The sequence below is a fragment of the Protomyctophum bolini genome (assembly GCF_963924005.1).
Source record: "Protomyctophum bolini genome assembly, chromosome: 12".
NCBI lineage: Eukaryota > Metazoa > Chordata > Actinopteri > Myctophiformes > Myctophidae > Protomyctophum > Protomyctophum bolini.
Genome location: NC_137873.1, coordinates 11080422 through 11097544, shown reverse-complemented (window position 1 = coordinate 11097544; position 17123 = coordinate 11080422). Strand labels below are relative to the sequence as shown.

Here is a 17123-nt window from a genome sequence, read left to right as displayed (position 1 = left end):
GTGCCTGTTGGAGCCTCTACAATGGTGCCTGTTGGAGCCTCTACAGCGGTGCCTGTTGGAGCCTCTACAGCGGTGCCTGTTGGAGCCTCTACAATGGTGCCCGTTGGAGCCTCTACAATGGTGCCTGTTGGAGCCTCTACAATGGTGCCCGTTGGAGCCTCTACAGCGGTGCCTGTTGGAGCCTCTACAATGGTGCCTGTTGGGCACTGGCCTACTTGGAACGATGCAAGTTGGAAATGCATGCCCCACCCAGATATTACTGTGTCCCTTTTATGCCCATATGGAGTCACTGATGACAACACCCAGTGTATAAATACAGGATGTGGTTGCTATTCCGCACAAAGCAGACAAACAAAAAGCCACCTTAGGAGACGCTCCGTACATCTTTTGACTGTCGCTGTCTTTGATATTTTTCCCGGATGAACTCGTTTCTCTCAAGGCTAAACGAGCTGGGGGCGTGCATCCTGTACACGCTGGCCCTCGTGACGTTGGCCTGCGTCCTCTCGACGGCGTTCAAAGACAGGCGTGCCCCGGTGGGTCCAGTGGATGTCCGCCTGTCCCGCGTCCTGGTGAGGAACCCCGGGGACTTCGCCGGAACAACCTACGAATACCCCGGCGACCTGGCGTACGTCACGTTCAACCTCTCGGCCGACTTCCGGCCCGTCTTCGACTGGAACGTCAAGCAGGTGTACGTCTACGTGTGCGCCGAGTACGCCACAGCGAGCAACGCAGTGAACCAGGTGGTCCTGTGGGACAAGGTGGTGCTCCGAGGAGACGAGGAGGGCGCCCAGCTCCGCCTGAGGGACGTGGTCTCCAAGTACTACTTCCTGGACGACGGGAAGGGCCTGAGGGCCAACGGCAACGTGACGCTGACCCTTTCCTGGAACGTGGTCCCGCTCGTCGGGTCGCTCCCCCTGGTGGCCGGAGGCGGCCACGTCGCTGTGCCGTTCCCCGACACATACGAGACCTCCAAGGTTTATTAGGTGATTTGGTCACTGGTTGTCTCAACCATGGCCTCCAGACCCGTGTCCAGATGGTTTATTAGGTGATTTGGTCACTGGTTGTCTCAACCATGGCCTCCAGACCCGTGTCCAGATGGTTTATTAGGTGATTTGGTCACTGGTTGTCTCAACCATGGTCTGCAGACCCGTGTCCAGATGGTTTATTAGGTGATTTGGTCACTGGTTGTCTCAACCATGGCCTGCAGACCCGTGTCCAGATGGTTTATTAGGTGATTTGGTCACTGGTTGTCTCAACCATGGTCTGCAGACCCGTGTCCAGATGGTTTATTAGGTGATTTGGTCACTGGTTGTCTCAACCATGGCCTGCAGACCCGTGTCCAGATGGTTTATTAGGTGATTTGGTCACTGGTTGTCTCAACCATGGTCTGCAGACCCGTGTCCAGATGGACACACCCTTACTCGTCTGTAACTCTGAGGGTGTGCAAAAATGGCATTGTGGGTTGGATCATAAATAAAAGAGGTCCCGCCCACAGATCACAGCCAATCAGAGCTCGTTTATTGCAGATGCTCTGTAACATTACATGAGAGAGGGAAGAGGGGTGGTTTCTCTCCACCTGGTTTTTGTTGATTGATTGAATATTTTCTTGAACACCTCTCTAATTAGACCGGTGCTCTACAGCCAGGCACCGGTCTAGTAAATGTAAAAACAGCAACAAAATTCAATATCATCAATAACAACGTGGGGCGACTGTGGCTCAGGAGGTAGAGCAGGTCGTCCAATGATCCATGGGTCGGCGGTTCGAATCCCAGCTTCTCCTGTCTACATGTCGAAGTGTCCTTGGGCAAGACACTGAACTCCAAATTGCTCCCGATGTGCTGGTTGGTACCTTGCATGGCTTCCGCCGCAAACGGTGTATGAATGAATGTGTGTGTGAATGGGTGAATGTAATGCACAATCTATGTAAAGCGCCTTGGATAAAGGCGCTATATAAATGCACCATTTAACAACAACAACAAAAACAATTCAGGAAAAAAAAATGTATGTACAGAGTGGGGAAAAAGGAAGGGGAGGAGTACTTACAGTCTACACTTTTTGAGGGCAGAGAATTCCACACCTGGGTGGTTAAAATAATGTTTTATTCTGAAAAAAAAAGATTCACTAACTTATGCACTGCAGCTTTAAACCTGCCTTAAGTGATTTAGCCTTGGGTGATGCGTACAAGCTGTGTCTATATATGACAATGACCTTTTGGACTCTTGCTGCACACAGGCCATTTGCTGTCGGCGGAGGAGGAGTCATCTGCGTATATAGTTTTGGGTTGTCACACTCCTCTGCTGACGAGATAAAAAAACGGCCTCGGGATTTCATCATGTTGACCACTGTTCCGAGTCACGGCGGCGGCGATGCCTTGTCCTTCGCCCGCCTTGTCACCACCGAGGCTCAGGAGAGGGTATTAGACCTTGTGTTCTGCCACCGTCAGCACCGGCCGGTGGCACCATCAGACTTACATAACCTAAGACGACGACGGGTGTTCTGTGTCGAGGAAAGAGAGAGGCTCAGCTGCGAGACTGCAACAGGAACTGACTAGCAATACAATATCCATCCATGTTCAACTCACCAATGACTCTCTCTCTCTTTCTCTCCAACACATGAAGATGCATGCTTCCAACTTTACAGTATCTTATACTGTATATAGAGGGCCAGGCTACAGTACGAAGGACCAATGCATCTCTCGCTCTTTCTCTCTCTCCAACACATGAAGATGCATGGGTCCTTCCAACTGTCTTTTTACAGTACTTTATACTGTATGTACAGTACTTACGGTACACACACACACACACACACACAGAGACACACACAAACACACACACAATCACGCTAAATATATCCTTAGCCTATGAATATTAATGCCGTTTAATGTGCTAAAAACGGGTGAAAAGCCATGGTTACACAATTCTTCCCAAGGCTGTTTTTCTTCAAACTGGGAGTTATATAAGACTGTAGCCTATAATAATGACTTTCAAATTAATCGGATGCATTTTATAATATACTGTACACACACATATACCAAACTTTGGGTTCTTTCTATTTGACTTTTAGTTTTAGTTTAAGTGCTTAAGTTGGAACAATATAGTCTAAGGAGTTGTCCTCGGCGATGCTGATGGCATGCGCTAGCTTCACTTGCTGTAGCTCTATTATTTGTCCACCCACCTGGATGAAAGGAATACATGCAGGCCTACAGTAAATAGGTTACATACATGGAATGGAATGCTTTCGTTCTGGGAGTTTACATTCCCCCAAGGCCTTGTTTTCTTCATTCTCTTTCAACAGCTCGATGTTCATTGAAGGAATGTTGCGCGACTTCAAATGGAAGCCTAAAGTGGCTTCCATTTGCCACATTCCTTCCTTTTTTCTTCTGTTAACTCGTGTGTTTGAAGAGCTTTGATCACATGGGCCACTGAAGTCGTGTGCATTGGATGTGTCCTTGTGCGAGACCACAGAACATGAACCCACATGTATGCTTTGTTGTTATTGTACGACGGTGTCGCTCACCCAAACTTAATAGCTGACAAGCTCACAAGTTCACAAGCTACAGACGCTTTGAGCTTGTGGGCTATTTTCACGAGAAAATTGATGCTGGGGGTTCAAGTATAGCTAAAAAGTATTCAGTCAGTGGGTTTGGTAAGAGAGAGACACATATGATAACAAGAAATTAATCACAATCAGCAGTGAAATTCCCACCGTATATACCTCAGCATTTCAGACACCACATGCAAAAGCATTCTGCGGCACATCTTGTATCTTCCCTGGCAAGGTGCGGCTAATGTTACAAAGGTGTAGATGTGCAATTAAGATGCATCCACGGGGACAAATCAATACATTCTGGGCAGGCCACTGTCTCTGTAACAATGAAACCTTGTATGGAGGTAAAAAAATAACTAGGCTTTGTGCTATGAGAAGTAGAAATGAAATTATATAGACATGATGAATAAAATGCCCTTCCTGTGAGAAGAATGAATGTTCATCTCCAAGTATTTTGTTAATTTGTTTGAAATAGGAATGTGTGTATAGATACATTACATTCACCAAATATCTTTGCACAACCTATACCGGTATATACAAAATATCTTAGCAAATACTTTCCTATTCACATACGCAAACTACAAAGAATAGTCAGTCCTTCAACAACACACAACAGCCTTTGTTTTGATGAGTAGCGATATAGTTTTGTTTATTTGTACGAATAGTTGACCTTGCGTGGTGGTAGTGTGTAATGTTCTGTCTATGAGATAGCAGCGCACCTGGCAGAGCGCTAGAGAGAGAACTCTCTAACGCTCTGGACCACAGCTACACAAACACATACACATGAAAACAAAACCTTTATGCACCTGCATGCTGACATACTATATATTGATCACACATGAAAGGAGCAAATCGCACACAAAGTGCGCACACCACAGTGCTGCACCCACACATGACATTTACAATCACATGTGGTTATATACACAGTTTACACACACACAGCCATACATACACACATGCACATATACTGTACAGTATACACACATTCAGTATACATGTATGCACATTTACAGCACACTCGTCACTCTCTGTCTCAATCTCTCTCTCTGATCTCTCTCTCTCTCTCTCTCTCTCTCTCATCGATAATAGTAAGAATTTCTGTTCCCTCCGCTCTAATCGATCTGCTATCTCCGGCAGCAGAAATTGTATTGAGTCGTGTCCATTAAACGCAGCGACACATCAGGAATGGCACTTACGAAAGGCTGGGGGGGGGGGGGGGGGGGGATGTGCCATCTGTGGGCTTCATCCAGTGCAGCGCCCATTCTGTGACACCACAAGGACACTGGGTGGGAGGATTGGTATACACAGGTATGACACAGAGGACGCTTGAATCGATATTGAGGACAGAGGACGAGTTAGTCGCTCGCTCCTGGAACATCATGGAAAATACCTCTGCTGCTTCCTCCTGTTTATAGCAGCAGGAACCGTTGAACCTCTGACACAAGGAGAAAAACTTAAAGCATTGTTGAATGTTTCCAATGCGTTTCTATCATGCATCACTTCGAGCATTGTTGTCACAGCAGCATCTGTTTGTAAAACCACTTAAACTTAAATGAATAGCTTACTGTACTTCCTATTTTTTCCTTTTATGCTGTGTTCACACTGGCAGATACACAAGATACAAAGACACAAAAGATAAGTAGCTTTCTTTGAAGCTGACGTTGAAACCAGATCATCTTTTTTGTATAGCTCTGTGGCTGTTGAAGCTTTGTAGCAGCTACAAACGTTGGATGTATCTCAGTTTGTAGCATAGCTTGTGAATAAGCTAAGAGAAACAATTAAGTTCACAACATGAAGCATGAGCATGTGGATCTGCAATTGTTTGCCAAAATGTACGCCCATTATGACATGCCCATTCATGTGCTTAAATGCCTAATATATAAAAAAAAATCTGTAATGGAAAAGAGTCTGCATTTCTACAATCTGAGAATCCCATCGTCAAATATTCGGGAAAACAGCGCCTCCGCTGTTGTTCCTCGAAATTAGACTCTGGGGGCAAGGTCTGTTTAGAATTTCTATCAACCGGAAAAGGCCCTTGCTTTTCCGCCGAGTTCCACTACTACCGCTGTGCCGCACTGTTTTCATTCCTACTTTCAACCATTCCTTTGCGGAACAAAACATGGATGTAACGGAGGAGGAAATTTTTGCTAGTGTGCTAAGGAGAGTTGCTGTTCTACACAATGTTGAACATATCAAACCGCTTCAGCACATTTGTTTGAAATATTGAATCGATCGACGAGATGTTTTATTATGTTTACCTACTGGTTTTGGAAAAAGCCTCGTATATCAAGCTTGGCCAACGGTGTGTTCCCTACTTTCCGAAGCCTTTCCAGAGAGATGGCCAAAGGACGCTATCGTTTTAGTTATATGCCCACTCATTTCTATAATGGAAGAGCAAGTGAAAATGTTGACGGAGCGAGGCATTTCTGCAGCATATGCTGGGCAGAATGCATCTACAGACTCTGAAAACATGCTGTTTATTAACATTTAATCATAATAATGCTAGAAAATACAATTTAACCATGTGTACTACTACTTATGCATGTTGCATCATGGCATGCAGAAAAACAGCCAGCTTTAAACTCACGAGTCACAATGCATCTCAGTGCTAGTATTGTGACCTTATAGATCACCCATTTTGATCAAGTGCTGAGTATTTAAGGGATTAGTGTCTAAAATAAAATACACTGAATGTACTTTTAGTACTGTCAAACGATCATATGGACCCAACCATCCATTAAATCAAGTTTATTATAAATATGCAACACAATTTGAAATTTACACAATAAATGTAGCTAATGTAAGAGGATTTATATTCATTGATTACACTAGATAATGGGTCCTTGTTGACCTGTAAAACGTAATGGACCCCTTCTCAAAGTTTAAAGCAAAAATATAGATAATACCACGTCTGAAAGGCTTTGTATCCTAATGTGATTTGTGAAACAGTGTGAAAAGGAGCCCCCGCGGTTTCCAAATCAATTCACTTTCAGATTGAACACTAAACCAAAGCTTTTATAACTTTAATTTGTACTGCAAAATACATTTGTTTTACGTCCGTTATATTTGTAAGTCACGGACTGTTCTGAAGTTGCTTAAATAAAGGGGTCATTTGTTGGGAAACGTAAATATTAGCACACAACACAATTAACGCGTTTGATTGAAGTTACACTTAATCATAACCAACGCTTTTATTCATACTTTGTACTGTACACAGTTTACATTACATTTAGTTTGACAGAGTTTACACTTATTTGTTCAACATAGGACAACATTAGATAGCACTTCCCCGTTTTTTTGTGAGGTGAGATGGAGATGTCGATGCAGTTGCACAACGCTTATGTCTAGCATTGTTTCGGTCATACAGTTCTTTGACCGAATCGCCAACCTTTTCCAAAATTTCTTTGGTGCGCGAATATTTCATCAACAATTGTTTTAATCGATTTCAGTGGATCGTCTGCAACAACAGGTTCTTCGGTTATAGCTTCCAAACTAGTCTCCAATCCCTGATTTGTGAATAAATTAAATACTTGTCCTTTTACTCCATACTTTAAATAATCTCCACAAACTCTACATACATTCGTAATAGGTTTCTTTGGTGTTGTTTGTTGACCAGAGGAAGCCATGTTCAATAATAATGGAAGCGTGTAGGTTTGCTTCTAGTGGGACGAAATTTCCTCGCTGCACACACATGTAAATCCCGCCCACTAAATGTGATTGGGTGATTGCGCGGCTGACTTCCTGAACTACAGCGTCCATACTTGTAGGCCAGTGATACGTTTTTTTCTACTGCTTGCCGACAGACTAGTTGACGCGAGGCAACAGTCTGTCTTGAGAGACTAGCATTTCTATAGCTCCTTTTATCCAAAGTGTGTATGTGCATTTACATTCTCTCACATTGACAGTAGAGGCATGTGTAAGGGTTGGAATTCTCAACCTGGGGGTCGCAACCCCTCAGGGGGTCACCAAAGTAAGACATGGTCAAAGCATTTCTGGGGGTCCCCAGAAAAATATGCAATGTGGCCCTCTTGAGTGAATGTGGAAATATAGCCCTCTCCATCGTCAAAGTTGCGACCCCTGATGTAAGGCACCAACATGCTCATTGGGAGCAGCTATATAGGGTTCAGTTTCTTGCTCAAGCCGGAGCCGGAGATCGAAGCAGGGATCCTGCAGGGGACCGCTCTACCTCCTGAGCCAAAACTGCCATCCTTCTGTTTTCATTTTGTAGTTTCTCCTTTTGCATTAGTAAACAAAACATATTCAGCACTGAAAGAAAGTGTCAACTACCACAAAATGAACTCAAAATCATACAGTAAAAGGTATGGACAGAACAGGAGGTAACCGAAGTAATTTGCTGACAAAAACTTTTGTTATAAGTTGGATCCTCTGCATTTTTAGAAAAGAAAAAGAGAAACAAATAAAACTATAATATTTGCAGCCTGCTCTACAATAAACAGCATCCAAAATCAGTTGCAGATACAAAACAAACATACTGAATGCTTCCTGCATTCAGTATGTTTGACAGCGACTCAGAGAAAGGTGCATGGAGACAGCTTAAGTTGGACGGATTCCATGCGTCAACAACGGTCCTAGGAAGAAATATGCCTTTCCAGTCACGTTCCAAATACCAGTCTGATGTCCCACCTCATTTAAATACAATCCGGGGGAGGTGTGTGTGTGTGTGTGTGTGTGTGTGTGTGTGTGTGTGTGTGTGTGTGTGTGTGCGTGTGCGTGTGTGTCAGTGTGTGTGTGTGTGTGTGTGTGTGTGTGTGTGTGTGGATAAGGGGGGGGGGGGGCTGGCAACAGATGGTGAGCCCATCTCCTCCCATTCTGTGCAAATGCCTGATACTCTGACGAAAACACCAGATCTATAAGCTCACAACGCGTTGTGAATGAGACACATTAGTAGCTCATATCTGGTATTGTCAGCACGGCACCGTCCTGTGGCAAAGCACACAAATCCCAGCCCGTCTCTGTTTCTCCCAGAGCCAAATCCACCGCCTTCCTGGCGTTTTGCGTGCCACACCTTAATTGCAAATCCAGGGACCCTGGCCGGGGTCTTGGCAACCGCCAAATGAACCCCCGACGCCACCCGCCGTGGGAAATTATTTATGTATATCACGCTGCTGCCCGTCCCACAAATAAATAAAACATGCGGCTCACAGCCCGTGCCAGTGTGCTCCTGGAGCTTTGGAAGTAAAGCGTTTATCCTCCTTTTAAGCATTTGGCTGGGAGAAGGGGAAGAAGGAGGCGCCTGTTCTCAGGCCCCAGAGGTGAACCTAATGTCAACAACAACAACAACAACAACAACAACAAAGATGAATATGAAAATCCACACCTTCCAGAACACACACACAGTACATGCTTTACACCAGTGATACTCAACCTCAGGCCCGCGGGCCACATCAGGCCCGCGGGACCATTATGACTGGCCCACCAATGAAAATCTAAAAAAAAGAAGAAAAAAAAATCTGGAAAATGAAATAAAAATAAATAAATCTGAATGAAGTTATCTTTAATTATACATTATTATAAGTAATACTATTAGAGTTGTACTATTACTCGAACGAAAATAAAAGTTTGGGGGGGGGGGGGGGGGGAGATGCAATGCAAATGAAAGACATATACTGTGTATCCCTATTCCCTGACATAATTTTATAGCTAAACGGACAGAATTCTATTTTATTTGAATGATGAACCCAGCTGCCATTAATAGTTGGAAATGGAAATGGAAATTGCGGAAATGGAAATTGTGGAAATTGTGGAAATTGTGGAAATTGTAATTGCGGAAATTGCGGAAATGGTGGAAATGGAAATTGCGGAAATTGCGGAAATGGAAATTGCGGAAATGGTAATTGCGGAAATTGTGGAAATGGTGGAAATGGAAATTGCGGAAATGGAAATTGAGGAAATTGCGGAAATGGAAATTGCGGAAATTGCGGAAATGGTAATTGCGGAAATTGCGGAAATTGCTCTTCACTTATAGCTATCTATTTTCAGGTAGATTGTTTTATTTTACTCAGTCAGCCATATCACTGACACAGACAGACAGGCAGGCAGGCAGGCAAAGAGCTACTCATGTTATGTTATGTTATTATAACAGCTACTCATGTTATGTGCAATAATTTGTGCAGTTATGGAAACAGCTCTTTGTGTTTATGCAAGAAAATGTAACACATTTATTTATTTACATATTGTGTGCATGCACATTGTACTTTGATACATTTTGCGAAAATAAAGCAATTGAAAGAGAGAAGTTATCAAGTATCATTAATGTCGTAATTTTATCTACTGGCCCCTGGCCCCTTGCCATTTTTATAATGTGGCCCACAGGTAAATCTATTTGAGTATCCCTGCTTTACACCACTGTTTCCCTAGCCTGGCCCAGCCTGTGCTTTCTAGGCTAGAGGGGCGGGTGGCCCAACCTGTGTGCTTTCTGCTCTAGAGGGGCGGGTGGCCCAACCTGTGTGCTTTCTGCTCTAGAGGGGCGGGTGGCCCAACCTGTGTGCTTTCTGCTCTAGAGGGGCGGGTGGCCCAACCTGTGTGCTTTCTGCTCTAGAGGGGCGGGTGGCCCAACCTGTGTGCTTTCTGCCCAACGCGGAGCAAAGCGGCATGTGGTGAGGTTGTAGATCTGCTTTGTTCACTAGTCTGGGTCCCGGGAAAATGTTTAATTGTCTAATTACTTACTTATTATTACTACTGTATGCAATACTTGTAAGTGGTTCACAAGCAGCTGATGGGGTTTTTTGGAGCTGTAAGACGGAGGTTATTATTATGAGAACAATGTGAGTCCTGACTTCATGGTCACTGCCCAGTGTGAGGCCAGAGGACAGCAATTTCTCTTCAGTCGTATGTGTATTATAGAGCAGCAGGTGCAGGTCAACAGCAGGAGCAAATGAGTCACTGTCGACTTGGAAAGATGGTGGGAAAAGTACTCAAATGTTTTTACTCCAGTAAAAAAGTAGTAATACTGCAGTGTCTCTACGAGTAAACGTCCGCAAATTCAAAATGTACTTGAGCAAAAGTATACAAACATACAGGTATCAAAAAGTACCAAAAGTATAAAGAAAGTAGAGCAAGTGACTCCTTCTCTGTTATAAACTTATGATATGCCCAGAATAGGACCACTATAGGGTTCATGTGGCTGTGGTGTTTCAAAGATAGTGACATAGTTTTCTAATTTAATTAATGAACACAATATCTGGGGTATTTGGAATATCTTGTAGTGAATTGACATTGTGTGTGTCATTGTGATCAAACCAGTCTAGTTTTACAGTGCTGTGTTTATACATTCTATACATCCTGTACTCCTCTGATCTGGTCTGAGACCAGGTCCACCACCGTCATGTCTAGCGATGTACAGTCCTTTATAGTGGCTGCAACCATTTAAGATGTGTGCGACTGTTTCTTTGTCATGTGGTACTGGATGTAGGATGCAGTGTGGGTCATGTGCTGACGGGTTACCAGGTTGCCAAGTTCAACTTGGTCAACTTGGCACCTGTACACAGGCTTTAATGGCGAAAATGTGAGTGTGATAGTGAGTGGTTTGCAAAGGGAAGAAGATCCAGTTCTCCCTGCAGCGTCAGACTGGTCCAGTGTTGTTGTCATCGCTTCATAAGTATTTCATTGTGTTGGTCTTGTAAATGCATATTCATTCATACATTCATATATGTCTTTTGCCAATCATAGCATTGTTTTTCGGCACTGCGTCATTTGGGGGACATGGATGTTTTGCTATATTTTGCTTGTTTGTTGACTTAAAAAGCAGACAGACAGACAAACAGACAGACGGACGGACGGACGGACGGACGGACGGACGGACGGACGGACGGACGGACGGACGGACGGACGGACGGACGGAGGCAGGGGATGCCATGCAGGCTGTAACAGAATGCATAAATAAATACAGCATGCTCAAACAATGGGACGTAAGAGTTACAGAAGAGAAGGAAATGAACAGAAGCAGACAAAAGCCGTCATCACAAAAGAAAGCTATGAAACAATGGTTCCCTGATGAACAGAGGCACAGTATAGGCTAGCAACCGACAATTCCCCTGTTTGGCAGACCTAGACAAGAGGGGGAGAGATGGAGAAGGGAGAGGGAAGGAGACAGGAGAAAAGGGGTCACAGAAAGGATGAGACGCCTGAATGAAGCTTCATTTACTTCGACTTTCTCCTGTATACCGATTGACGAAGACACAATTGCAGACAGACAGACAGACAGACAGACAGACAGACAGACAGACAGACACAGAGACAGAGACAGACAGACAGACAGACAGACAGACATCGGCCTAGAGGCAAGAGAACAGATGTATAGAGACAGAGACAAAGAGACAGAGGTTTGGAGACCAGGGTAGAGAAAGAGAGCCATAGACATGAGAGAGAGAGAGAGAGAGAAACAGTGAAAGATGACAGTATGCCAACATCTCCCCCAGTGACGAGCAACAGTACCTCATTAAACCTGTCTTCTGGGTGTCACAGGCAGATGCTCTGCTTTCCTATGATAATGGCCAACCTGCTAAGCAGCGAGCGTCACGCTCCTTTGAACGTCTATTGACCTCAGAGGTGTCACCCTGCCTTTCGCCACTGTGTGTTCACTTCAGCCACTGAATTTAGCAGGGGGGGGCTATAGTTGAGCTTTAAGTTTTCACTTGGGCCACAATGTATAAAAAGATCGTTTGTAAGAAAAGAAGCTAGCTGGCCCTTGTGCCAGTATACGGTCTTTTATAAACCCTTCACAGTGTGTGGCCATCAGACTAGCCGGGCTCAGATTCATGTTGGCCAATTACATTACGAGACCTTTGAAACTGAGCACCCCTGGTCCGTGCAAATTGGCATTAACGGTATAAAAGTGGCATCCGTTAATACACACATATTGGCCATTCTGCGTCTATAGACTAGTGGACCAACCGCTGTTGGAGCCTCAAAGCACAGTCACCAAAGCGTGGCGCGCAACAGGAGGAAATGGCACTGGGAGAGAGAGAGAGAGCAGGATAGAAGGAGAAAAAGAGAAAGCTGGGGCCAGACGAACGCAGATGGGAAAGTCATGCTTTCTCATTGGATTAACTCATTTAGAATGCTTTGATCTGTGCCATCTTAATTGCTGGCCAGCTCCAATGAGGTGCTTATGAAGATGTGAAGTAACAACAGCAGACATGCGGTGCGAATGAGTCTACGATCACCCGCTGATTTTATATTATCAATCCCCAGACATTAGCTCCCATTTGCATTTCTATAAGCAGTAAGCACCGTTACAGAAGGGGGCATGATGGGAATGGCTTCATTTTAGCTATGCTTTTATTATTATATGTAATAAAAAATGTAACATTCAGCATAGACAGTACCACACAGGAGGATGGAACATTCAGTCCCCTCTTTTTTCTCACTTATTACTTTTTCTCCCCTCTCTGGACGAATCCTTATTGCCAATTTGCATTTCCAGGAATGGTTCCATGCAGTCATTACTGACTGGAGGCGAAGGCCAGCGTGCTATTGCATTCTTTTTGAGAGACTTTAATGACATTGTTTCTGTCTAAAAGAATGTCAGGTCCAGAGGTCCATCACAGAGAGAGAGAGGGGGGGGGGATTGTTTCCTTCCTACCATCTTCCTCCTCTTCATTATTCTTTTATCATCCTTCTAACAGATGAGCCCTTTTCAATCCCCAGAGGGGTGATGACAGAATAGACACAAGGAGTACTACTGTTCGCTATATCGCTGCTAATGATTTTGTGGTGTTCTATCAAATGCCACCACACACGTGTTAACAGATTAGATAAAGTGAAAGAGGTGGCACTTGGGGGTAAGGAATATGAATAATTAACTGCCCATCATCAGTTGGAACCAGTAAATTGGTGTGCCCAGCTATTTGCAGCTTCAGAGCCCTTTTCAAGGTGACCCAGCTAGGACTCCATCTTGTTTGTGCAGATAGCATAGCATCTAACCGAAACATTTGCAGGAGGATCGCTGACCACCCGAAGCATGAATTATTCTACAGTGACTAGCGACAGGACCACGATGGGCCATCAAAAACACAGATTTTGATTAGAATCGAAATCAGTGATTTAGATTCAGAGATATTAGCGTTAATATCCGCTATAATGGAGCGGGAACACTTTTGATCACGCATCAACCGGAATTGGTTTCGACGCTCGTAGACTGTAATGCATCGCTCTCCGATATCAAACAATTAAATCTCCGTCTTATCACAAATCTCCGTCCTGGGCAGACAACGGACTTACTTCAAAAGACGGAGATCTCCGTTCTGGGCTGTGGAGGTACTTAATTCTTGCGCACACTGATACACACACAAAACCACCATATTCTTGACCATATTCATGAATGGAAGCAATATATATTTATTGAACAATGAGCAATATATTTATTATGGTTTGGCGATGAATTGGATCTGCTTTTTAGGTACTCAGATCAAGCACATCAGTCCCAACCATAGGGACTCTGAATCCCCTTTACCTAAACAGCAGATCCAAAATGACAGGAGGAGGGTGAGCAGCAAAAGTTTAAGCAGACAGCAGTGCAGCAGCATCAGTGTGCAGCAGCAAGCAAGCAGGATGAGCAGTGCAAACTTCCAGTTTAAGATGTTGATATTAATTTTGTATTCATCCTTAGGACCCCAAATCACACCCCCAGTATTAGGATGTATTAGCAGTAAATCTCAGCCGTGATCCTCTCTTCTATAGACCAAAAACCTAACACGTTAGCTCAGGCTACTTAGTCAGTGAATGTTTTAACCTCTGTGTAAACAGTATTGCATGCGCTATCATGTTCCTTGTGATGTTGTTATATTGTATTGTTCCTGTATGAAGTATTTTTGTATTTTGTATTTTACGAGGTCCTTATGATGTAACATTTATATGGAAAGGACTTTGGATCAACGTCTGTTGTTTTTAAATACTTGACTTGCTCTGCGCATGTCTGTGACAAGTGCGATGCTCATTAGTACGGAAATAGTCAATGAGCAGGAAGTGCAGATGCAAAGACAATGAGTAAGGAAGACCCTTATTAATCCCACAGGGGAAGGTGCTTGTTTCAGAGCAACAAATCAGGAGAAAATCGACTTTATTATTGTCCTTTCCTCTGTCTCTTGCGGGATCTAGCACCAGTAACCATAGTAGCTACAGTCCTGTTCTGTTCTTTAACTACATAGAAGTGTCTATTTGTATGTCTCTAAATGTTTTGATGAATTGAACAATGTGGACCCTGTTGTAAACAAGTGTAATGCTTAATTGGGTCGTCCACTCACAGTTAACAGTCTCTGTATTGAGTTTGTGCTTAAAATGTACTGTAATTCTACAAACTGTTAATAAATATTTCAATCAATCAATCAAAACGTTTGTGAGATTTGCCATCTGACAACAGTGCCACGAGACCAGTAGGATTTGTGTTCCATGTCGCCTCTAGTGGCTCGACCCAGAATGGACTATCTTACCTAATTAACAATCTTTGGTTCCAGCTTCACCCAGCTGATGCCTGCTGGTCACGATGAGTACCCGGGGGAGCAGTTAGGGGTTAAGGGCCTTAATTGCTCAGGGACACATACCAAGTGACCATCTGATTACCAGATGGCCTCTATAGCCAGGGGTCTTCAACAGGGGTTACTACTGGATGGCTGCCAAATCTTAATTGTGTCAGCCAGGCACGTAGAGCAGTGTTTCCCAAACAATATACACACATTTGTATATTCCATTAATATTATGGCATAAGTTAGAATCATTTGTCAAACAGGTATTGTTTTGGTATTGAAAACCATTCAAGTATATTATGACATCAAAAATGTTTGCCACAGAAGCGGTTGTGTTTGAATGCGAGCACACAGTATCCAACGTAACCAATCAATCAGCTTTCAATCCATTTCCCATGAATCTATGTTCTTTGTCACGACAGCATGCAAAACCAAAATCAATACAACTCCATCAGGAGAACACAGCAATACTATACAGCTATACTATATGCTGCCGTCAAACTGGCCAGAAGATTGCAAGGAGGCTGCAAAATTGCAATTGCAAATTGAAGTAATCACAAAATAGTGTATCACTGACACCAGTGAAATATTTATTCAGGCTTTCTCTTCCACATCCACCCTCTCTTGGGTCTCATGCAGTCTTAGGCCTGACTCACACCTTCACAACAGATTGATGTATAGCTGATGCATGAGACTTATTGACTGATGCAAGCTCGCAATGCATTTCCAATGGGAGTCACATGGTTTGACACGACATTTTTGTTGTATGAGGGGGAGGGAGGCAGTCGAAACACAGCCGAAAGCCGTACAACAAAAATGTTGTGTCAAACCATGTGACTTCCATTGGAAATGCATTGGGAGCTTGCATCAGTAAACAAGTCTCATACATCTAGCATGCATCGATGTTGTATGCTAGATCGAAAGGTGTGAGTGAAGCCTTAGGCTTCACTCACACCTTCCGATCTAGCATACAACATTGATGATGCATGCTATATGTATACAAAGGGTTTGTTTACATCTTGCCCCAATGCATTTCCAATGGAAGTCACAACAACATTTTTGTTGTACGGCTTTCGGCTGTGTTTCGACTGCTCCCCTCCCCCTCATACAACAAAAATGTTGTGTCAAACCATGTGACTTCCATTGGAAAACAAGTAAACAGTAAACAAGTCTCATGCATCAGCTATACAACATTCTGTTGTGACCATGTGAGTGAAGCCTTAAAGATCATGTTGATTCTAAAAAAAAATACAAATTGATTATTTTATTAATAATCGGTTTGCTAATAATTATTAATTGGATATTGATGCCTTTGGGTAAAGTTCTGTGGAGAAAAAACATGCTGGTATAAGTGCCATGCTGGTGCATGGTGTGACAAATTGTTGCAAGGAGTTGCATTGGTGCGGTTTGGGCCATGGGTAGAGCTGATACTTTATGAATAGCCAACATATAAATAGATTAAAACAATTGTGATGTTATATTAATTACTTTGGCTACGGAGTGCGGACACACTCCCCCCAGGGCCCCTGGGGGTCCCCCAACCCCACTTTGACAACCAATCTACTGTATGTGGAAGGCTTGCACAATCACTTTTTTTATTTGAAGCCCAGCCATGTTATTCTTTTATTTTAAATGGTTATATCTCACCTTGATGTTCACTGAGAGTGACTTAATTGCTGTGGAAAGTGAATGTGATTGACCTGAACAAGCCATGTACTTTGCTGCTTAGAAGTCAGGAAGAAGATGATGGCTGTAATAAAAAGGCAGCCATCCGCTGTTCTCAGCAGTGCCGTCTGTCACGGCCGTCTGTGCTGTGATGTGTATATTAATTTGATTCAGGCTACATATCAATGGGGGGAAACCGTGGATGTCAGAAACGGTCTTTCAGAAGAAGAAAAAAACACTGTTCAAATTAACTGATGAGATTGAATCATGAGCTCAGACAGTGGCCTTGTGGTTAGAGTGTCCGCCCTGAAACTGAAACTGGGAGGTCGGGGTTCCATCCCTGGCCGGGTCATATACCAAAGACTGTAAAAATGGGACCCATTAATGCCTCCCTGCTTGGCACTCAGCATCAATGGGTTGGATTGGGGG

General features: G+C 43.7%; 1 protein-coding gene across 1 annotated transcript; it reads left to right on the top strand.

The window, feature by feature from the left end:
- Nucleotides 1–419: 419 nt before the first annotated feature.
- Nucleotides 420–983, top strand: LOC308326054 (signal peptidase complex subunit 3-like; the record flags this gene model as incomplete). Its single annotated transcript, XM_080778865.1, has 1 exon — nt 420–983. One exon carries the CDS (start codon nt 420–422, stop codon nt 981–983), a length of 564 nt encoding a protein of 187 aa, XP_080634991.1.
- Between the last annotated feature and the right edge of the window lie 16140 nt (nt 984–17123).